Consider the following 23,633-nt stretch of genomic DNA (forward strand, 5'->3'; position numbering starts at 1 on the left):
ACTCACACACACGCACACACTGCTGCATCCGCCAGCCCCAGGATGTGACTCTCCCTTCCACCACATCAAGGTCCCCAAATGCAAAGCTCAACCCAGGGACCTCCCAGGGGACCCCCAGAGCCTAATCAAAAAGCACCAGGAGTTAGTGCCACACACAGGACTACAGACAAACTCGATTGCTTTTTTGATTAGTGGTTAAAGGGAATGGATTTGATACGCTGTGTCGTGAGACAGTGTGCGATCAATCCCCAGCTGGCTTGGTGATGACACTGTCATGCAGACTGGAAACGGGCAGAAGGGCTGCAGGGTGAGGATGAGGGTGACGATGGGAACTGGCCAGAGAGCCTGGGATCAGGACGGGGCCGTGGGGTGGTTTGGGGTTGCGAGGTGTATGCGTGCGCGGTGAGGCAGCCCACCACAGCACGTGTGGCCCGCTGCTCGGAGCATCTGCACGTTCAAGCCTCGCCTGCTCCGTCCACCCAAGCGGGTGTGGCTCTGTGCTGCAGAAACCAGCCTGAGCGGATGGACCCCACTCCTGGGCCTCCCATGCCATCCCTGGGCTGAGGATGTGGAACTCGCGGCGCCCAGCCCGGATCCGGCACCAGACCTCGGCAACTTACTGCTTTCTGTGTGTCTCCCCTTGGGCATCTTAACGAGCCCCTCAGAGTCACCAACAGAAATCGGAAAGCAGCCCCTCCCCACCAGCCTGCGGCACCCCCAGGGTTTCCTGTGATTGAGGCCGCTGTGTTCCTGTCCGAGCAGCCAGGAAGCTGGGCATCATCCTTGCACCTGGCAGCGTAGCTGTTTCTCTGCCGCGGCCACCTCCGGTGCCAGCGTGCCTCCTGGACTCAGGACTGGCCCTGGTGCCCCCGCCCTCCCCCACCCTCGTCCCTGGCCGCACGGCGGCTGCAGTGAAGCTTCAGAACACAGACCTGATCACGCTGTTCCTTTGCTCCCCGCCGCCCCAGGGTGAAGCCGACCTCCTTGCTGCAGTCCCCCGCGGCCTTTTGTGATCTGACCTGCTTTGTCTCCCCAAAACTTGCCCCTTGCCACACCCCCATGCTCTGGACACTCCAGTCCATCCCAGTGTCCTTACAGTTCCTCAAGCCCGGCAGCCTGCTCTGTCTTGCCTGCACTTCCTGCTGCTGGGAATACTTCCTTCACGCTTCCCTTTCAGCTGTGCTCCCCTGAAAGCCCCCATGGCCTCCTTGGAACCCTCTCCCACCTGCTGTCCTGGGGAGCTCAGCACAGGCACCAGCTCTCAACCCCCACAGCCACCCAGGAGACAGGAAGAGGATGGTGCCCGTTTTGCAGCCGGGCAGGACAGGGGCCCTCGCAGCCAGTGAACGGCAGGCCTCCCCCCCCAAGCAGGATTCCTAGCTCCGAAATCGCCCCCTTGCTGACTCTAGCTTGCCAAGACTGGGCACTGGAAGCCTCCTTCCAGACAAGGGAAACCAGCTACCTAACACCTATCAGTTTTCCTTGAAACTGAAGCTTAACTCTTCAGGCACTAAACGTGGAGCCGTTTTTCAGGATGCTTTTCTAGTCTGTTTTAGAAAGACCTGAGCCTTCTGAGTTCCACAAGCAGAAATTAAACATGTGCCGTCTCTGGGTCCTTCCCTGTACCAGGCTGTAGAGACCAGTGTCCTGAGAGTATTGGGTGGGGGAGCTGTGGGGCCCCTTCATTCAAAGGTCCTGCCTGCCAGGAGCCACCATCCAGGGAATCGGGATGGACAAGGGAGCCATGGCGTGACCCCCAAGTGCTGAGCCAGGCAACACAGGGAGGGTCTGATGCCTTTGGGCTTCTCGAGTCCTTGGGGCACCCTGGGGCGCTTCCTCCCTGGATGTGGTTTGACGTGGCTTGCTCTCATCAGGGGTATGTCTCTCCCACCTTCCTAAGACCGTGCTTCTCATCTGCAGAGACCAGAGACATCGGATCATCAGGGTGGTTAGAGTAATATCTAAAAATAGACTAGGTTCTGAGTGAGGCCCCAAGGGTTCCTCTGATGAAAATGCATGAGCCTTGATGTAGAAACGGTGATTTTTCTTTTTAACATCATTCTGTTTATTGGGTAGTTCTGGACAGTTCTGGGGAGGGGAGGGTGCCAAAGAGAGGGGTGCTGGGGTGGCTCGGGGAGAATGGGCTGTGCTTTCTTCCTGTGCTGTCACAGGAGGGACACACACTGGGTATTCAGTCCTTAGAACGTGGTTCAAGGATGCTGCAGCCCAACCCAGGCAGATACGCAGTGAATCGAGGGGGAAATGTTGCTGTGAATCAACCGTGTTCTTTTCAAGTTCAAGAAAAAGCAGTGGAAAGTGAAAGAGACAGGTGAAGAGGGGCGGTTGTTGCAAACTCGAGAGGGAGAAACGGTGGGAAAGAGCAGATGGGAAGCCTCTTATTTCAAAGAGAGGGAGAGACTTCTTCTCTCACCAGTTTATTTCTCCCTCCTTGGGGCTGCTTGAAAGAGTGAAAGCAATGACATTGCCCAGGAGAACACGCAAATTCCAGAGGAAAAAGGCTGATGTAAGCCGTAGGTGGGTTGCTTGCCCATTGCAACCAAACGCTCATAGAAAATGTCCAAACACGAGTCTCCTTTGGCAGGAAGGAATAAGCTATCAATTTTTTTTTTTTAAAGAAACACACAGTTTATTGAAAGCCAGAAAAGTCAGGAAAGAATATTGCCTTCTTAATAATAAATACATTTCTTGGGCAAGAATTGCAAGGGAATCGTTTAAATTAATTTCCTCTTTGTTTGTTTGGTTTGTACAGGGCTTAAGTCCCAGCAGACAGCAATCTGTAAAAGTTCTAACATATTGGAAATCTGATTTTCTTGCAGCCAGAATCCCGCAGTCCAAAATAATTTCTCTTTCAACTCTGCTAATCAGACAGGCAGGGCTCAAATGGACTCCTAGTCGAATCAAATTGCACTTAGTCTTTTTGGGGATGTGAAAAATATCGGATGAAAGCTGTAAATGCAGAGCTGAGGCCATTTCTCTCTGCAGATTTGGTGTCGGGGTTGGGGGACTACAGTGAGAGGGGAAGGGAAGACTTGCCCATCCTTTGTCCTCTGAGGCTCTGTGGTCCTGCCTTCTCTTTCCGCCTCACCCCTTCTGGAACGTGTGCTTTGGGAAGCTAGGGCAACTCCAAAGAAAATAGAAGGAGCTCATTCTAGTTTGGAATTGGAAGCTCCACAACAAAAGGCTAAATTTTCTCCCACTCAGACTCTGAGAGTTGAACTTCAGGAAGGGCACAACTATTCTCATTAGTTCCCTTTTTGCACCCCTGCCGGCAGGCGAGCCCCCACAGTGCCCAACGCATGATGTGACCCCCTGACTTGTCCCACCGGTCAGCTTCACCCGCCCGGGTCTACGTGACAAGCTCTATGAGAGCTGTCCATCCTCATGTCCCCTCTACATGCTGTTCCTGAACTTAAGTCCTCACCCGCCTTCTTCTCCAAGCTGTCTCTAGCTGTTTTCTAAAACCAAATCCATCTGCAAAAGATGCAGGTTTATACTTGGAGCAAACACATATATGAAGAGAAAACTGTAAATAAAAACCAGCAAATGGGGAGTGTACATAAAGTGCCCCATACTCCAGAAGTCAGTCTTAGGAAGTGCTGTCCCTCCCCGGCCCCTCAGCCTTGGAGCTCCTACCAGCCAGGGCCTCCAGGGATGACTCTCCTTGGCCAGGAAATGCCTGGAGTATGTGTGTGTGCTTTAATCAATTCTGTAACCTTCCGTCCCTCCCTGTACACCGAGGGTCTTAACCCAGGCTCTGTGCATGAACTTCAGGGTAAATCCCTGCCCCTAAAGTGATAGGCAAAATGTATACGTGTGTGCGTTCCCGTGGCCCCAGGCTTTTCTGGGTTCCCACGTGCCCCGTGGTCCCACAGTCGTGAGCACCCCAGCTGTCCATCCGTGTTTGCCCACTGGTGTTTCCCAGCTGTGCTTCTTAGGTGTGTCCCAGACCTTAGCCTCGGTCCTGGAGCCAGACATGGAGGCGCCCACCCCTCGGTCTCCCTGGGGTGGTGGCAGCGTCCCCGGCCCTTTCTTGCCCCTTCTCTGTCGCGCTGTCTTCCTCCCTTCCTTCCCTCTTTCCAACTGAATTCTCGTTTTTCCTCTCTCCCTAGTGCTTGTACGGCTGCTATGTCCATTCCTCCATCATCCCCACCTTCCACCGGAGGTGCTACTGGCTCCTTCAGGTAGGTGGCTGGACTGGATTCTTCTTCCGTCTCCGGTGCTGGGGAAGGGTCTGTGGAGGGAGCTGCGTGGGGTGGGGCTCCTGTGTGTGGTGGCCTCAGGCCCAGGCGCCCTGGCCAGCTTTCCTAGGGATGTCGGGATGTGGCACTGAGGCCAGCTGTGTGGCCCGGTGTGAGGTCAGGTGCCAGGAAGTGAGAAAGCCTGGTGGGGGGCGTTGCCCACCTCGTGAAGACAAAATCCCACCAGGTGCTTCCAGGGTGCCTCAGTTTCCTCTGAATGAGGACGGGAAAAAGGCTAGGCACCCTGCCCCGACTGAGAAAAGCCTTTCTGCTGAAAACCACACATTCATTTTCTCATGTGGGTCAGTCGTCGTCATGTGTGAAAAATCGGCTCCCAGAGTCATACCAGTTGTAGTCGGTTTGGTTGGGAGGGTTGTGAGGGCAGAAGCCCTGGCTCAAGGGGAAGGAGCTCTGTAATCGATTTGCGGTGATTTGCGGTGTCTGCTGTGGAGCAGGTTGGAGAAAGGGGTGGAGGAGCCTTCCAGCCGCCAAAGCGCCAAGAGAACCGGGCTCCCAGGTCTCTGTCCATGGTGCTGCTGCACAGCCCCGGGGCCGCCCAGCCTCTGGCTGGTTGCGTTGCTGGTCCTCTTGCCTAGTGGAAGATGTTGCTGTGTGAATGTGAAGGTCTGAGCGTTCCACCCAGTGAGCCTGGACCTGGGTCCCTTCCAAAGCTCGCCCTCTGATGGGCGGGGCACGGCTGCATTGCCCCAACGTCTTCCTTCTGCCTCTGCCCAGGAACGGCTGCCTCTGGCCTTTCCCCTCACAGGTCTTGCTTTCTGCATCCACTTTTGTTCAAGTTAGCCTGGGCCCCAGGGTTCTGGGGATCTCCCTGACCTGGAGGATACGGCTGGGAGTGGTCCAGCACAAGGGAAGCAAGCCCCGCGATGGTCATGAGAGAAGAGAGTTGTGCATGCCATGGAGTCCAGAAGGGCCGATGGTCCCCGGGAAGGTGGCCTGGAAGGTGTCTGCTGGGCACAGGGCCACCTTGGTGTCCACACCTAGACCAGGTCCATCAGCTCTGCCCTGCCCGCCCCCCCCACCTCCAAGCCCTTCCTTTCTCCCTTAGTTCCCAGAAACAACTGCCTGTGGTTCAGTGAGTTCATTAGCAGGTGGCACCTGAGACTGTCCGAGGAGGTGCTGACTTGCACACATGGCTTCCCCGACACCTTGCCCATTACAGTTTCCCAGGGTCTGTCCCCCTTGGAGGTTGGTGTGGTAGCACCTGGCTTTCTAATTGCTCGACCCTGCGTCCTTGTGAAAGGGACCTTCAGCATGGTCCTGGGATGACACTTTCCAGGTCTTGTTAATGAGAATGGACCCAAGACATTTCACCACTGGGGGAAGGGTCTTCTACGTGGCTGCAGGTGGAGGGGGTGTGGGCTCCTCCTTGAGAGCAGAGATCTGGTGCAGTTAGAACATGCCCCCGTGTCCCCAGGGTTGCACTGTGGCTGCCAGAGAAACACTTTCACCCCAAGCAGCCCTTGTGACCTCCTTTCTGGACCTCTGACCCCCCAGGTCCCGTGTTGGCATTTTCAGCTTTCAGGCCCCATCACAACACCTCTTTGCTATACTCTCTCTGCTCGGTGCGGCTGCCACCCTCCTGTTGGAGCAGCACCCCCAGAGCCGACTTCATGCCAGCCAGCCCCTGCAGCAGCCCCAGCCGTCTGCTCTCCAAGGCTGCTCGCTCTCCTCCAGACCCCTTTCCTACACCCACGCCTCCATTCCCTCAGGCTCCTGTGGCCTTTTAATTTCAGTAGCTCTCCTTCCCTGGACTCAGACACCACTGGGCAGCCTTGGAATCTGAGCCAATTGCACCCCAAGCCTGATTCCACGCACTTAGGCCCCTTGAGCCAGGTCCCTCTTAGCCTGGGCTGCCCTTGCCTTGTTTCTGGGGCTGCGCCAGAAGTGGGGGGGGGCCCTGCTCCTCTTCCCCAGCCCTCCCCTCCCTGGTGCTCTGATCCTGGCCGCTGCATGCTGGAGACACACCTGGGGTGACTTAGATGCATCTCGGTTTGTTACCTTCTAGCTGGGGAGGAACCCGAGTCTCCCCAAAGGCCAGGATCACAGGATCTGGTTTCTCCAGGGCTGATCTGAATCTTTATTTTCTCTCCGGGTCCCCAGAGAGTTGTCCCTCCACCCCCTCCTCTGCATCCTCGAGTATTGTTCTTGTCTCTGTGAGCAGGTGTACAAAGCAGGTGTACATGGGTGGCGGGGCTCCTGCTCCCTGGTCAGCGCTGGGCAGGAGGAGATTAAGGAGTGAAGGCCAAAGCAATTAGCACATCGCAGGGGCCGGCGCGGAGCCCCAGAGCGAGCACGGCAGCAGCCGCCCAGCTCACTGGCAATTTGTTCTGATGCTAATTACAGCACCAGGATAACGCTGGCATGGCCAGGTTTAATTTCTCTGATATTACATAGGAAAGAAACCATGAGACACTAGCCCAGATGAAAACTGGCCCAAGTTTGTCTCTGACACCAATTACCAAGAAAAGGGCTTGGGTGGGCGTGAAGGTGTCCGGGCACTGACAGGGTGAGAGCTGAGGAAGAGGCGACTGGGGTGCCGACAGGCAGCAGAGAAGTCAGCGTGTCCCCTGAGCATGCCATGCTGCTGGCCGAGGCTGCGCTGGGTGGCCACACCCCTCACACCCCACTGCCCAGGCTGTCGGGCTGGCTGAGACAGGGGGAGTCCCATGAAAGGAAGGGGTCTGGGGGGAGAGGGAGGGAGGGAGGGAGGGCTTCTGGATAAAGGAGAGTTGCTTCTGGGAGCCGCCCCACCCGTCCAGCTGTTGCCGTCCCAGCTGAGCGGCCATCGCCTGCCTCTAAGAGCCTCAAACTGACATGGCTGATCGCAAGGCCACTTAGCACAGCAGGGACCCCACCCACACAGGCCTGGTTTTCCTCTGCAACCAGCCCGGAAGCTCCCTGAGGGAGCCACCTGCATCCCTCTGTCTCCCCTGAATGCCCAGCACAGAGCCTCAGCCAGATGGGGAGGGGCCAGCACATCCCCCCACCCCCACCGTGACCATGTTCTGCTGTCCAGGACAGGGGAGGGGTCTGCACATCAGACCCGGGCACGCAGGTGGCCGCCCCTTCCAGAAGCAGAGTGTCAGGGAGGAAGAGGAGGAGGAGGAACAGGGCAGCAGCTGACATGGCACTTAGTTTCCCGGTGACCTGGCTTCGGGCTTCGGGGGAGGCTGTGACCTCCTTCTCTCCTCTCTCTCTGTTTCGTTAATAAATATTTTATTAGAATGTGAGCTGGCAGACACTGGGGACCCAGCATCTTCCCCTAGAGTAGAGGGACTGAAACCCGTTCAGCCCAGGGCGCCTAAGGTCATCGCCGTGTGCCTAGGGCACCGCGTGGTCACTTGCACAGGCAGCATCTTGAGACCTCAGAGGACCTGAGCTCAGGCCACTTCTCCGGGGCCCTTTGGGGGACTGGCCCTGGGGCCTTGGGAAGCCCCCGTTGCCGGCCGGCACAACACACCTCTTCTCATCACATCACCAGCACCACTGAGGGCTCCAGGCGTCACGGCTGGCAGGGCCCTTATAGGCTGCCCCAAAGTCCGCCGCTGCGTTTCCTAGGTAGACGCTGAGGCCCAGAGAGGGCAGGGCCAGGCCCAGGGTCACGCAGCCGGGCAGCAATGGAGCTGGGCTGGGATCAGGCCCCCCGGCTCCTTTTGCCTCTGCCTCCTGAGGCTTTGAAGGTGACCACCACTGCAGCCACCCAGGCCCTGAGCCTTGCTGGGACCGTGGAGGTGCAGCCCCTCCTGCCGGCTGGGCCACTCGCAGGCTGGGCAAGACTGCAAGCGTCCTCGGCCTCCATCCCTGCCACCGTGGCCTCTCCGTTTGGGATTTTCTAGCGCTTTGGCTCAGGCCTTCCTGCCTCCTCCTGTGCCCCGCTCTTGGGCCCCACAGTCCCTCCTTCTGTGCACTCCCCCCAGGAGGACAGGCCCCCACTTCAGGCCAGACTTGCCAGCAGATTCCGTATGGCTCATTTGGAAACTATTTCTGCTTCTAATGAGTGTTTTTCTTTTTGCCCTTGTCCTCTAAAATGCTTAATGAATGTTTTCCGTGCTCAAGTGAAGCAGGGGGTGTGTCCCTGTGTGTCTGCCCCCGCCGTTCACTCAGGGCTGTGTGGCTGTCGAGAGCAGCTCGCGGGGGCGGAGGCCGCGGGAGCTGCTCCCCGGCCCCCCCTGGGCAGCTCACACAGAGGCCTGCAGGCCCCTGAGTGCTGCTGTGCAGACACAGGGACACGGGGGCTTTGGGGGGCACCCAGGACCGGGGGTTCCTGGATCCCTGAGAGTGGCAGATGTTTGGGTTCCAAGTTCTAGGCATTTGGGTTACAAGGAGGAGCTGGGTTTGGCTTTTCCCCGACAACCCTGAGCATTGGAAGCTGGGACCACACAGCCAGCCACCCCAGGGACTGACTCCCGGCCAGGCAGCGCACTGGACCACGCCACGGGCCCCTGTGTCACCTGGGAGAAGACCGGGCTCCCAAGGCGCCCATCTCTGTCTCCCCGGGGTGCCATCGTCACCCTTCTTATAGGGAGGGGCTAGAGACAGCTTCAGCTTTGAGCACCTGGTCCCAGGCCTTGCAGCCACAGGGGGCAGCTGCCCTTCTTCCCACACTCTCTGCCTCCTGCCTGACCTTGAACTTTGCCAGCCCAGCACCCCCAGGAAGAGCAGGAGCAGGGTGCATGGAGTCGGCTCAGAAGGTGCAAGGGTGGTGGAGGTGGCGCCAGCTCACCAGGGGGCTCACTCCAGGCTGCCCTGGGCCCCCAGAGCCCCCCCACTCTGGAGTGGAGGGGGTCTCAGCCACAGGACTGGCTGCCCTCCAGGACGGGAGGGAGACCCCGCTCTTGCTCGGGCAGAGCCCAGGGTCCCCGACAGTTGCCCGTGAGAACCACGCTTCCCCGTCTGCCTGGCAAGGCCGGGGGTCGGTGTGGGGGAATGTCGAGCTGAGGCTCTAAACCCCTTTGTTGGACTGTGGGTCCCTAGCTGACCTTTGACCCTCAGTGTGGTCAACTTCCGCCCTCCCCACCCTGAGAGCGGGCTTTCCCAGGGCAGAAATAGCAGGACTGCCGGGGACCCCCCAGCAGGGCCCTGCGAAGAAGGCGATTCTCCTGCCAGGAGGAGGGGGCTTAAAGGGCAGCCGCTGGGGGGGAGGCAGTGGCCCGCGGCCTCCCAGGTGAACCACAGCTCTGGAGCTTCTCAGTCAGACAGGGGCCCCGTGAAGGCGCTCTGCTCACTTCTGGGGCCATCACAGTGAACGGCCCAGTTTCAGCTTCTGCTCCAGATACACAGGCCTGGGCCCCAGCATGTGCTGAGGGAGCCCCGCCTTCCTGCAGGGGGCTTCCCCCCCCCACCAGTGCCCCTGGGGCCTCCTCACCTCTGAACAAGGCCTTCAGGTCCCCAGGGGCAGTGCTGCAGGCATCCCCAGTGAGCGGGGAGGGAGCAGCCTGTGGCCTGAGGGCCTCCCCGCCCAGCCCAGGACTGTGGTCCTGCAAGGGACCTGGACGTGTCCCAGCCCTGCATCCACAGTGCCCCAGGGTGTTCTGTCCATCGACACCAGACCTGTCTGTGGATGTGAGGGCCTCTCTCTGAGCCGACTGCCTCTGGCTCCCCAGGAAGGGTCCCCTGATCTCACTGCAAAGCTGGGGTGAGGCAGGGTGAGGTGGGGTTGAGGGGGTGTCAGGTGGAAGGGACCCCTGCCCCATCCCCTGCACGTGGCCCAGAGGCCCACCTTCTAGCTCCCACCCGGAGCCCTGAGTGGGAGCATATTCGGATGGTGTTGGCTTGAACCCCTTAAAATAAGGGGTTGAGGGTCACGCAGGGGAACATTCATTAGCTGTTTGACTCCAGGCAGTTTAGCTAATTTCTCTGAGTCTCGGTTTCCTCCTCAGTAAAATGGGGAGGAGAGTGGCGTACACTGCTCAGGGCTGTTATGAGAATTCCCTATAAACGAAACACAGAGCGTATGAAAATGTAGCCCCACTCTTGGCCTCTGGCAAGATGGACAGCTCGAGCCATCAGCACCAGGCTGGACCTGTAAGGGGGCCGTCAGGACAAGCCAGCCAGGGCACCTCTTCTGCCTTCCCGCCACCCTCCTCTGCAGTGGCGGCACTGTCGTGACTGTAAATGTCCCTTCCCTCTTCCCCCCTAAATGACTTGAAATCTGTCTGGGGAATGATCAGTTCTTTGGCAACCCAAGTGCCTCCCCCCAGTCCCGTCGTCCCCCTCACTCTATCTGGAAGCGTGACCCCACCTGGGACAGGACCTGCAGCCCTGAGCATGGCCTGCAGGTGAGCTGGGTCGCCAGGCAGGACTAGCATCCCCAGTGGGGCAGCTGGGAAAGGGCGTCTGCACTCATCCCTCATCCCCAGGCTCATCCTACCTGGGACAGGACCTGCAGCCCTGAGCATGGCCACGCAGGGTGAGCTGGACTCCACCAGGAGGCCACCCCCGAGATGTGGGAGACAGTCTTCCTCCCTGCCTCCTTTTTTCCTTCCTTTCTTTCCCTCTCTCTCTCTTTCATCTTTTTTTTTAATGGAGGATATTATAGCTTCATAAAAAGTACTCGAGGCTTCTTGCTCAGTAACCGTTTTTATGTTTCATCGGGGGGACATCGAAGTGGCTGGGAAATAAAGCATCCCAGAGCCCGCCCTGTACTTGGGCCCTTGAAGGCGCCTCACGGGCTTAGAGTGACAGAGGCGCTGCCATCAGGCCGAATCTCTGTCCCAAACGGGACATTTTGACCCACGTGGTTCAGGGAACAGAAGCGAGCTGGTGCCTGAGGGGTCCCTGGCCCCCAGGCCTGGGTTGGTGGGGAATACACCCCAGGCCAGCAGACCCTCTGTGCTCCATCCCGCAGACCCTGCGTGGGGGAAGCAGCAGCTCAGCCCAGCCCCGGCGTCGCACCCTCAGCCACAAAGAACAGAGGACGCGGAAGATGCCGTGTGTGGGCTGGGCTGGGGCAGAAGATGCAAGGCTCAGGGAAACCACAGCCCTGGCACCGGGTGGCCCTCAGCCCTTGGTGGGGGCTCCAGGTCCAATTCTTTTGGTTCTCACAGCTGCCCTGGGAGGGAGTCAGGACTGGGTGAACTCACCCTGACTTTCTCAGCAGAAGAAAACGAGGGTCCAGGAGAATATACGGGACCCCGAAAGACCAGGGTAAGCAGGGCTTGGTCCAGGCTCTTTAAAGACACACGGTCCCACCCTCTGGAGCTCACAGGCCACAGTGGCCAGGCTGAAGGCCACGGGAGGGGCAGGGAGCACAGATGAGAAGGGGGATGGCTCCCAGGTCCTGGATGTGCAAACCTCTGGGGGTCGGTCCAGATGTCAAGGACAAGACAGTCTGATGCCACGTCTCGGTTCCACACCCTTGGCTGTCCTTCCCCAGCTGACCATGAGCTCTCTCCAGCCCACTGGGAACTGGGCAGCACAGAGAAGGGAGCCACCAGGCCCAGAGCATTTGGGGATATCTCCTGGGTGGAGATGCAGGTGAAGGACTCTGTGGCATCAAAGTCATTTCTGAGCCTGAATTTATGTGCCGAGTAGGTGGTACCAGAAGCCCATCGATGCGATAAGTCCAGAGAAGGGGACGTAGAGCAGGCTGGGTGGTCAGGGGAGGCTTCCTGGAGGAGGAGGTGAGCTCAGGGATGGAAAAATGGCCTGGGGATATTCTTCCATGACCTTTCTGACACGCGGCAGGCCTGGGCCACGGTATACAGTGCAAGGATGTGTGGGGCCCCAGACTCATGGACCAGGCACAGGGCTGTCCAAAAAGAAGCCCTCAGGACAGGGGTCCCAGGCCCCGATGCCCGTCAAGTGACTTGGAGGGAGCGTCTCTGCTCGGGCCCAGGGGAAGACAGCAGGGGAGATGGGGCCGGCCCGCCAGGGGCTGCACTTTCAGCGCTGCTGTGAAAGCCTCTCCAGGCTGAAGTGAGAGCCGTGGCCTTTCATTCTCATCGTGATTATTACCAGTAATAGTAACAGTGGCCGCCGTCCGTCAGGGCTTCCGTGGCCCAGGAACCAACGAGGCACTCCTCTTCCAGCGAGCGATTGTGTCATTCACTAATTATGGAGATGGGTAAGGTCTGGAAAGAAACGTGGGGGCCGGGGGTGCAAGGACAGGGCTCCAGAAAGAGTTGTTGGCTCTGGAGGAGAGGGGGATGGAGGGAGCGGGTGGAGCAGGGCAGAGACCAGGCGCAGTGGAGCACAGCTTCGGGACAGGTGATTAGACCAAAATCCTGGTTAGAAGCCATGGGGAGACGCGAGCAGACAAGCAGTAAGTGCTGAAGGCCTTCTGCGGCGGGGAAGGCGCGTGTGGGAATGAATTGTGGGCTCCGTCCGATCGTTCGGGAGCTGCCTTCTTGTTCCGGTTTTATTCTAACTAGCAGCTTCCATTTAATGTGCCTTGAAGAACGTGATGAGAAGAGAAGGTAGACACGAGGAATTTACGGCGCTATGCAAAAAAGCGCTCAATTCCATTAAGATTTCAGGATCTTTGCCAAGGCTGCACGGCAGAGCCGATATTATTTCCTTCTTAGACATCTTTGCTTGATTGCAATTTACGATGCCAAGGCCTCCAGAAAAATATGGCCATCCCCCCCAAAGTGGCCATTATCCTCTCTAAGGAAAGTCACTGGGCATTTTCCAGAAGCTTTCCTCATCCTGGTCCCCTCCCTGGGGACGGGGGCCCTTCCAGATGGTTGGCATTTTCACCTCATCACCTTATGGGGGAGCAACCCAGCAAGTCCCTGTGATCAGCTCTCAGCTACTTGACCTTCACCTTGCAGATCGCAGCTGCCTGTGCTCCAGGAGCCCTCTGGGGAAGTGGGATGCCCTGCCCCCACCTTGTGGACGAGGGGGCTCCTGAGTATGGGGGAGACCTTGAGGCCGCTGGACAGGCTTCCCACTGGCTGCCTGCTGGGATCCTGGGGCTGGGGCTGGGGGGGAGGGGGCGGGGGGCGTGGTTCTTCAGGTCCAAGGTTTGCATTTGAATTCAGCTCCTCCTTCTCCTAGCCACATGACTCTGACAAGTGACTTAACCTCTTGGAATCTTTTGTCTTTGTCTGTGAAATAGGCATAAAATACCTCCCTCCAGGCGCCACTGGGAGAATGCACTGAGCCCAGTGCTCACAGTGGTCGTGTGTCATGCTTGGCCCCAGGCAGGGCTGGCTGGCTCATTCCTCTGCTGTGACTATTTCCAGCCTTTTTTGCTCCAGGGGATTGGATGGGTGGGTATAATTGGGGAAGGGGTGTCCGCTGCGAAGGTCCCATCCAGACCACCTTTCAAATGGCAAAATACTAGTCTATCAGATACGACCCTGTGATGGCAAGCCCGGTTGCCTAATCTACTCTGTGGTCTCTGCTCGGTTAGTGAGATGCGACCTCCACATTCCAGCTGGCACTGCTGCTGCCCCTCCCCCCGGGGCCCCTCGGCTCCCTGCCCTGCTGGGACTAACCACCGTCTATCCTGGTCCGTCCTGCAAACCCTCTGCCCTTCCCTTGGAGGACGGGGCTGCCTGGGCCAGACCGAGGAAGAATAAGGCTACCAGAACTGCAGTTCCTTAGAGATGGAAATTATTAATTAGTCTTATTATCCAGACCTTGTCAGTCTCTTAATCCTTCCTTCTACAGAGGGGTTTATGCCTCCGTGGTGTGTGTTGTCAGCTTGGCTAAGCGATTGCTTTTAATATAAAGGCAGAACAATGGGCGATACAGTGTGGTTACTATCTTTATTTATCAAGCCAAACAATTCCTGCTCCGCTTCGACAGAAAATCCTTCAAAGACGGGGAGAAGGCAAAAGCAGCTTAATTTTCCTTCTAGATGGCTTATAATGTGGGCTTTTGTTTAATTATCCTTTTCGTGTAATCTTCAGCTGACATTCTGTCCTTAATATCTTAATCTTCTTTGGAGCAAAGGGGAAAGTGCGGTTTCCAAAGCAAAAGACAAAAGTTTGCCTCAAGGAAACACTTTCTATTTTGCCTCTGAAAGAACTCAAAGGGCCAAGAATGAAATTCAGATGTCATTTGATAGAGTGAAATAGAAAATGCGAGTATTTGGTGAGGAGCTCCATGTGTCAAAAAATGCGAGTATTTGGTGAGGAGCTCCATGTGTCAACGTCGGCGCTTGCTTTTGGTAGCACCCAGCTCCTGAAGTTGGCCTGCTTGGGGGCGCTGTAGACTCTGGTCCCCCGACGTGATGTCATAACTGCTTTTACCACTGTTACTATTTTGGTAGATCCGGGATGCAGGTATTCCCATGTGAGACATATCAACACCCCAGACTCACGCCAAATGGTTTTAGCTAGACAGGTATATGTAGATGTACACAGGTAAACACAGGTGTGCACAGGTGAACACAGGTATACCTAGGTGAATACAGGTGTCCACAGGGGTCCACAGATGAGTACAGGCATATATAGGTTGCACAGGTATACACAGGTGAACACAGGTGTGCACAGGTGAATACAGGTGTACACAGGTGTGCACAGGGGAACACAGGTACACACAGACATCACTACTCCTCTCACCTCCCCTCTCGGTTCTCCTGCTTTCTTCCCAGGAAATGGTTCTGGGGGTCCTGAAGGAGACTTCTTGCCTTCTCCACCCCACCCTCCAAATGTGCAGGACTTCCTGGGAGCTTTCCCCTCTGCTTTTCCGGACACACCAGGGTCCTCCTCAGATATGTGTCTGGTTTTCCTCGCCCCTTGCCCACCTCCCATTCTTTCCTCACGCCTCACCTTCCAGCTTTCCTCCTTCTCCTCCGTGCCACAATGCAGCTGTCTCCAGCTCACCAGTGACCTCTGCACTGCCAAACCCAAAGCTCCCTCAGTGCCACCCTCATTTTTCCTGACTTCTAGTAGCACTTCCCAAGGTTGGCCATCCCCTCTTTCTGGAATGTTCTCCTCCCCTGCTGCTGGCTATCTCCCTCACTGCTGATTCTTTACAGATCACACCCCTTTCCTCAAGCCCTAGATCTTGGAATACCCCTGAGCTTCCTAGGCCTTCCCTTCTCTGTCTACACCATCTCCTTGGGTCCTCTCGCCTGGGTCCACAGCTGGTCCACATGCCAGCTTTATGCTAATGACGCCCATGTTCACACCTGTACCCTGACCTCGCCAGTCGGCACCTCACATTTAAGCCCAGCTGTCTGTGCAGCAACCCCTCCTGAATGGAATCGGCCTCTCAAGTCTCTCTTGGCCAAAGCTGAACTCTTGATTCTCTCCATGAGCGCATCCTCTGGTGAGACCCTCCTGCTGCTCTATCTAATTTCCCCTCACTCGCCCGCAAACCACTCTGCTCCCCCCCAACAAACATTTTATTATCACATGTTTAAGGTATACGGAAAAGTAGAGAGAATTTTACAAGCACCCTATACTGATCACCCAGATTCCACCATTAACATTTTGCTGTGTTGTTTTATCCCTTACCTGTCCATCTCTCCAGAAATCCATCTAATTTATTTTTCATACATTCCAAACTAAGTTGCAGACAACAGTACACCTTCCCCTCCTAGTACTTAAGCATGCGTTTCAGTAACCAGAGTTCAATATTTACGTGCGATTCTTTTATTTTATTTTATTTTTTTGCTTTGAGGCAAAATGTACACACGATGAAACAATTGGATGCACAAATGTTAACATACTAGTTGTTGAGTTTCAGTCAATACACGTACCAACAGCACCCAAGCCTGCCTTGAGATTTAGACTATTACCATCACCCCAGAAAGTTCCCTCCTGGCCTTTCCCAGTCGGTCCCCACACCCATGTCCTGGAGGTGACCACTGTCCTGGTTTTTCCAACTTGGATTAGTTTTTCTTGTCCTAGAACTTCATATAAACGGAATCATCCAGCAAGTACCCTTGGGTGAAGCTCCTTTCACTTGGCAAAACCTCTTGTGCTTCGTCCACCTTGTTGCAACATCGTGTGTTATTTATTTCTTGTCTAGCCTCCTGCCCCACCCCCATCCTTCAGAAGTAAGCTCCTCAAGGGCAGGAGCATTAGGTTGGGTTTGGTGCCTAGAACCATACCTGGCATATGGGCCATGTTTATTGGGTGGGTGTGAACAGCTTTTATCTGCATCCAGAAGGCAGGCTTCCTGAGGCCAGGGCTGGGTCCCCGCTTTCGGGGGATGCTCCCAGACCCTCCCACGGCTGTGCCCAGGCCCCAGCTGTGCCCCACAAGGACGAGCATCAGAACTTGGTGAAGAGATCAGGATGGCTGGGCTCTTCCGACAGCACACACCTCCCCCTCCTCCCCTCCATCCCTCCTGAAGGCTCCCTTTATACTGGCTTTCTTTTGGAGAGGAGGCAACTGTCTCGGGCATGCCCTGGAAGGTTTCCCCTGGGGACACAGGTTTGAGAATTCTCCAGGAGGTTAGCTTGGAGGATGGAGAGGGAAATCAGAGCAGTAAAGTCTGTTGATCCTGAGTTGTTAAAAGATTTCTTATTTTGGAGACAAAGCTCTCAGGAAAATGCTGTCAGTTGCAAAGAAATTAGCTCCCATTGGTCTTATTTTGCACGGTGTGTTGTTTCTCTGCTGCTGGGGGTGGGGGCTTCAGGAGACCCCTGCTGGAGGTCCCCAGCTCAGGTCCCTGGTTTGGGTAAAGTCTGAGGGCAGGTGGCAGGACACAGCTGCTCTGGGAGCCCGCGTCCCTCCATCACCTGGGATCTGGTCTATAGACTACATGTGCACGGGTCCTTCAATCCGTTTACATTTAAAGGGATTATCGATACGTATGTTCTTGTTGCCATTTTGTTAATTGTTTTGGATTTATTTTTATGCATCTTTTCTTCTTCCTTTCCTCTTTTGTTCTCTTCTCTTGTGATTTGATGCCTATCTTTGGTGCTGTGTTTGGACTCCTTTTTCTTTTTCAAGTGTAAATCTATCATAGATCTTTCATCTGCGGTTACCACGAGGTGTTGATATAGCCGTCTGTATATACAGACATGATATATGCATTTAAGTTCAAATACTGGTCTCTTAAGTTCAAATGCATTTCAGACGTCCTGCACTTGAACTCTCCTCCCCTCACGATGACTGGTGTTGATGTCATGTTCGTGTGTGAGTGATCAGCCAGGCCCCACCTCCAGTCATGCTACAGGGAGCGGTGGGTGGGAAATACGGGCGCAGAGGCTCTGCTGGCTATTGGGGTACATCTGGAAGCCCAAGAGGGCTTTGCTGTTCTGAAGTGGAGCCAACCCCATGGCAGCTGCAAGATGTCAGCTCTGCTTAGGCCTGGCCCAGCCCCTTACAGGTAGTAAGTACTCAGTTAGTCAGACCCCGGCACCTACGTGTGGCCTGACCAAGCAAAAGAGAGAAAGCCCAGCCACTCAAGCCCCTGGACGTGGTGTACCAGGGCCACCACCAGCTCGTCTGAGGGATGACGCAGGGTCCATGCTACCCCGACGTCCCCAGTCCTGGGCCAGGCAGTGTGCAGGAGGTGGGTGAGCACTGGCCCCAGGGCCCAGCCTTCTGTGGGGAGACACTGGAGAGCCCCTTTCCCAGGTGGACATGGTCCCCAGACTCCACAGGAGGCTGAGACTTGCCTGGGAGGCATGAAAGGGCTTCCCTGCTAATTGCCCAGTTTTGAAGCAGCTATAAAGCCTGGGGGCTTGGTGGTCATGCTGCCCTGGGTTCTAATCCTCTTTCTTTTTTTAAAATTTACTGACATATAGTTGATTTACAATGCTGTGTTAGTTTCTGCTGTACAGCAAAGTGATTCAGTTATACATATATACACATTCTTTCTCATATTCCTTTCCATGATAGTTTATCACAGGATATTGAGTATAGTTCCCTGTGCTGCATAGTAGGACCTTGTTTATCCACCCTCTGTATATAATGGTTTGCATCTGCTAATCCCAAACTCCCACCCCATCCCTCTCCCACGCCCCCTTCCCTTGGCAACAGCAAGTCTGTTCTCTTTGTCCATCCGTGAGTCTCTCTAACCCTGTTTCTGAAGCCCCGTGGAGCTGTGTTACCTTCGGCCACTGGACCCATAACCTGGGGCTCGGTTTCCCATCCAGAAAGTGATGCGGTGCCGTCGTAAGGATTCAGACCTTCTAAAGCGCTCTGTGTCGGGTCCATCCCAGGCCGGTGCTCAGCAAATGGCGGTTATTGTTTGCACAACGGTTGCAGACCCAGCACTCACCCCGACAGGGCCGCCCACACCCTGCTGGGCCCCATAGGGCCCGGCCTTGGGTCCTCCCCTCTCTGACCATCAGTACAGTCTCACCCCCAGCCTGTGGCACTCATATCCACACCCCTGCGGGATGCGCCTGGCCCAGCGCACTCCAGCAGAGTCCCCAGAGCTGCCCGGACCCAGGTCCAGAGCCTTCTGTTGCCTCTAGGAAGCTCAGACTCAGAAGCCCTGCCCCAATATCTTGCCAGGCCCCCCAGCCCGAAGCTCAGCCCCACCCTCTCCTGGCCAGTTTCCTGACCCCGGGACTGAGCCCCCAGCCCTGTGTGCCTGCATCCTCAGCTGCGATCTGCTGCCGTGTCACCCGTGTCTCCTGTCCCCATCACACCCCCTCTCCAGGGCGTGTCGGAGCCAGCAGCTCCACCGCCCCAGGGGAGGGGGGTAGGAGGCCCGCCTCCTGACAGGCTTCTCGGCACTGACAGCCCCAGAGATGCTCCCTGACACACCACTGCTCTCTGCTTCCCGGGAGCAGCTGCCTTTGGCGGCAGCTGGGGAGGTGAGAGCGGTTGGATCCAGGCCCAGGGATGAGTGGCATGGCACCTCCCACCAGTCCCTGCTCCTGAGAAGTTAAGCAGTACAGACAGCCTGGGGCAGAGACCTGCAGCAGAGGAGGGGGTCCCGGGGGCTGGGGGCTGGGCGGGCTCTGCTGTCTCTGGTCAGCATCACTGGCCAGATTCTGGGTTCCTGGGACCCTGCGAGGCTTTGGGTGGCAGGTGGAGAGGGGTCCAGGGCAGTAACCCTGACTCTGCAGGAGGGGCTTCTCGGGCACCAGGCCAGGGCCCACTCCACTCCACTTGGGAGGTTTCAACTTCGTTGGAAGCAGAGCCCAAAGTCCTCACAGACCAGCTGGCCCTACCTCTTTGTTGGCATAAGAAAGCGATCACCCAGGGAGGTTGGGAGACTTACCTCGGGGCACCCTGAGTTACCGGAGGAGCTGGGCTTGAACCCTGCCTCCCGACGGCCAGGCCGGGTCACTTTCTGGGACACCCCTTTACGTGGAAACTGTGGGTGACCCACAGCCTTTTAATATTCCAGGGCGGCTTCCCAGGCCACCCTGGCACACAACTCAGCCGCTAGCTGTTGGTGTCTGATCAGAGGATGCAGGCTCACTACATCAGCCCAGGTTGAGCTTAATTAGATCAAAGACCATCCTGCTGCCAGAGACAGGTCGTGTTTTCAGACCCAGAGATGATGTCGGAACAGAACCCCTGTCTGGCATGATGATTGCCTCTTTGGGGAAGCGACACGCAAATGCACCCTCAACCGGTGTGGCCCATTGAGAGACGGCCAGAGTTTTGCAGGTGTTGAGACGTTGTCTCATGACGTGGTGGTGTGCTGGTGCATGTTTACCAACCAGCTCTCTGAGTGGAGGGGGGCAGGCGGGGGGCGGGGGGGACAAAACCAAATTCCTCACGGGTAACATCTGCCCGTTTCCGTGGTGTAAATACTCCCATGATCTCGGGATTCAATTCGATGGCCATTGGTTACAACATTCTTGACAATTTAACAAGGAGCTCTAACAAGCCAGCTCAGCACACAGCAGCGCTGTCTCCTCAGTGTAGCACAGACACGGAGACCGAAGCCCGTGTCCCGCGTCACAGGACCTGTTTGTGTTCTTGCCCGTGATGAAGGCTTGTGCCTTGTAGAATGAAAGGCAGAGGCTCCCACTTGAGTCTCCACAGGGACAAGTTAGCTGTCACCATGGAGATTTCTGAGGCCAAATGAGGTCTTCCTTGGGCATCTGAGACCTGCCTCCAGGGTAGTCTCTGTCCCCTTTGTCACAGCTCCCCAGACCCTCCCATGGAATGCCAACCCCAGACTCCAGGTCACCCTGTCCCCTGCCCCCTTGCAGGGGATGACTCGAGTGGACCTTTCATCGGGGTCACGGCAATGCTGTCCTTGGGTTCCACTCCGATGGTCAAAGTTGCTTCCTCCCCCTGGGCTCCACCTCCCAAGGCACCATCCTGCTCTCAAGATCCCCTCTCTTCTCTCACCCGAGGCAGGAGCAGGGGCTTCCCTGCCCGCCTTCCTAGCACACCCAGGCTCTGAGTTCAAATCCCAGCTCCGCCCGTACTCCCCTGGGGGGTAGCCTAACCTCCCAGTGCCTCAGTTTCCTCACCTGCACAATGGAGATGATAACAGTACCTGCCTCTGGGGGTTGTCAGGAGGGAAAAAAGACCCAACACATGTGAGGCACCCAGCATGATGCGTAGCACACTATACATGCTCAATAAACAGGAGTCTGCGGTAGCAATCACGGTGTTCTGACGCACAGACACCCGCGCCTCCCGTGCTCCCCACTTCCTGTAGCAAGTGCATAAAAGCCGCTCAGCAGCTACCACCTGCTCTTCAACTTCCATGGTTAACCCATGGAGGAAAGCAGTTGTATTGACCAAGAAGGGACTAGGAGGCCAGCACTGCAGGTGATAAACCTTCACTTGGGGTGGAGACACAACCAGAGGCCAGGCTAAGTCACATCAGAGCTTTAAGGCAAGAAGAGAAATCCGTGGTACTCCTCCTGTCTTTATTTAAAATTTTAACATTTGGTTCATTGAAGATTTTTGCACTAATTTTGATTTTTTTGGAAAGGTTGCATTACAATAGCATTGGTCTCAGTAATGAGCATTTGGGTGCCACTTTCAATTTTAACCTGAGGTGCCTGACCCATCCATTGCCTCGCCTTAGTTCCAGCCCTGTCTGGGACGTCCACTGAGGACCAGCCTGTACCCTCAAGTATTGCTAACAAGGTGATTCGAGAAAACTCGCGAGAAGAAACTGCATTCAGACGCCGGCCCGTAGACTGGCCCAGAGGACAGGGTAGGCATCCAAGCCTTGGCTGAGGGACAAGGAGGGAAGGAGCATAGAGAATGTCCCAAAGGCTGCACTTTCCAGGGCATTCGGAGCCAGTCCCCCAGCGTGGGGAGCCCAGGCCCCTGCCTGTCCTCAGCCCTGTTAATTGCCTCCCACCGGGGCTTTTTGCTGCAATTTGGCTGGGCTCTTCTCAGGTGCCCACACATCATAGTTCTGGTCCCAGACCCGTCCCGGGGCCTCTGACCTATTTCCTGGAGCCGTGGTCACTTTCTCTCACCTCCCCATGCTTCCTCTAGGGAGATCAAACCAAACAATCTGCCTTTCCTTCTGGGATCTGCCCATCCACCATCTGAGTCTCTCTAGATGCTCATGGTTCAGCCTGGCCCAGGTGACCGCAGCCTTTCCACAGACAGATCTGGAGACCCACAGCCACCTGCAGGCTGGGCCCAAGTGCTGGGTGTGCCCCTGCTAGGCTGGGGTGCAGGCTGGGGCAGCCAGGGTGGGTGCAGGCCCTGGTCTCCAGCACCCTCGCCAAAGAGCTCGAATCCCCCGCCCGCCCCCCCCCCCAGCTTCACTCTTCAAGCCCTGGGGACAAAAGGGACCTGCGGAGGGAGGGTGGAACCAGAAACTGTAACTTGGCCTTGTCCACCCAGTCTTTCTGCCCAGCTCATCACATAGACACACACACACACACACACACACACACACACAGATACACAGATGCACACAAAGAGATGCGCGCACACACACACACACACACACACAGATACACAGATGCACACAAAGAGATGCGCGCACACACACACACACACACACACAGATACACAGATGCACACAAAGAGATGCGCGCACACACACACACACACACACACACACACACCCTGTGAAGGACCAGCCTGCAGTGCCGCAACCTCATCTCCACCGAGGGCGGGAAAGGAGGCCCCAGGTCCTTCCTCAAAGACCAAAACGCCTCACGGAAGGAGAGTTTTCTCTCTGAGGTTTTTATACATTATTTATTGGCACTTAGGCTACCTTTCTCTCAGAAACTGGCTCAAAAGGCTGGTCTGGGTGGAGGGGGTGCAGGTTGAGAGCGGAGCCGCGGCCATGGCTCCGTGTGCACGTGACCCCGCCAGGTTTCTGCGTGTGAACCCGAGCTGACAGCGGGCTGCGTGTGGCTACATGGAAGATAGACGTGGCTGCGAGCAAAGCGGACACACCGCTGCTGTCTGCGCTCTTGCTGCTGCCACTGCTGTGATGGCCCGAGTGGGGGAGATGGAGTCCCAGCAGCCAGATGCAGGTGCAGGGAGAGTGCTCTGAGCGAGCAAAAGCCCACCCGGATTTGCAAAATCAGACCAAAGGGTGGGGTGTTGCCAGTAGACAATGGGTGTAGGGGCCCCGGGGGAGGGAGAGGTCCAGCGGCTGGTGGGGAAGCTGGTCCCACCTGCAGCTGCAGAGGGTCCTCTGGGGCATCACTCCAGCCCCTCACCCGTCGTGCGGCTCTTTCCCTTGGGGGCCGGTGAAGGACACGGCCAATAAGAGGCGAGCGTCTTGGGCAGGAGAACCTCCTCCTTGCTGGCCCCGAGGAGCATCCGTGGAATCTCACAGAGGAGGCTCAGAGTCTGCAGAGTTGTTGAGGGGGAGACACCGGTAGGGGGAGAGCAACAACACCCCCTTCCTCCCTCCTGCCCCACAGAGCACAGGAATGCCCTCTGAGGATGGAAAACAGAGGCCCAGAGAGGCTGGACCCGCCCAGCATCCCACAGCTCCTCCGTGCAGCCAGGCAAAGCCTGGACCCAAGTGCCTGCCTCTGGGTCTGGTGCCCCTTCCCCTGGATGGGCCACCTTGGCCAGGTCACTGAAGTCCTGTGCTTCCTCTCGGGCAGAGGACAAGAAAAGAAAAAGCTGCCACCTCCTGGCTGCGCCTGCCCGGGGCCTCTGCCCGGGCCCTGATGGCTTTTGTTTCCCTAAGCAGCCTTCTGCTTGTCCTGCCGCGGACCCCTCCAAGCCTCTCCTGCTGAGGACCAGAGAGAAGCCAGGAAACATTTCCCAGTTGTACGCAAAGCCGAGAGCTCCTGCGTGCACGGCAAGGTCAGGTCCCCAAGAGTGGCGGCTCTCAGTGGCCACACTCACAGCCTGAAGGCCAGAAAACTTGGGGTTAGAGGTCATGGTCCAGTGTAGGCCTCACTGGCCCAGACCCCAGGGCGGGGGCCCTATGGTACCCCCATCTCCTTCCTGACACTCGCCCAGGACTGTTGGTGCAGCCTCGTACGGACCATGTCTGTGTGACTAAGGGAACCCCAGGAATGCTGGTCCTGGAGACTCCATCACACGTCTGCCCAGCTCTCCTCACCTCTGGGGT

The 23,633-nt window shown here is 56.7% G+C and overlaps 1 protein-coding gene across 1 annotated transcript in view; it reads left to right on the forward strand.

Annotated features, from left to right (window-relative positions):
• CAMTA1 (calmodulin binding transcription activator 1) overlaps positions 1–23,633 on the forward strand; it is an 869,135-nt gene that overhangs the window by 607,086 nt on the left and 238,416 nt on the right. Inside the window, exon 6 of the mRNA XM_057695058.1 lies at positions 4,131–4,202. Coding sequence (XP_057551041.1) covers positions 4,131–4,202 — 72 coding nt within the window. The remainder of the gene's footprint in view (positions 1–4,130; positions 4,203–23,633) is intronic.

Source organism: Hippopotamus amphibius, chromosome 1, assembly GCF_030028045.1.
Source record: "Hippopotamus amphibius kiboko isolate mHipAmp2 chromosome 1, mHipAmp2.hap2, whole genome shotgun sequence".
In the NCBI taxonomy this organism is placed as follows: domain Eukaryota; kingdom Metazoa; phylum Chordata; class Mammalia; order Artiodactyla; family Hippopotamidae; genus Hippopotamus; species Hippopotamus amphibius.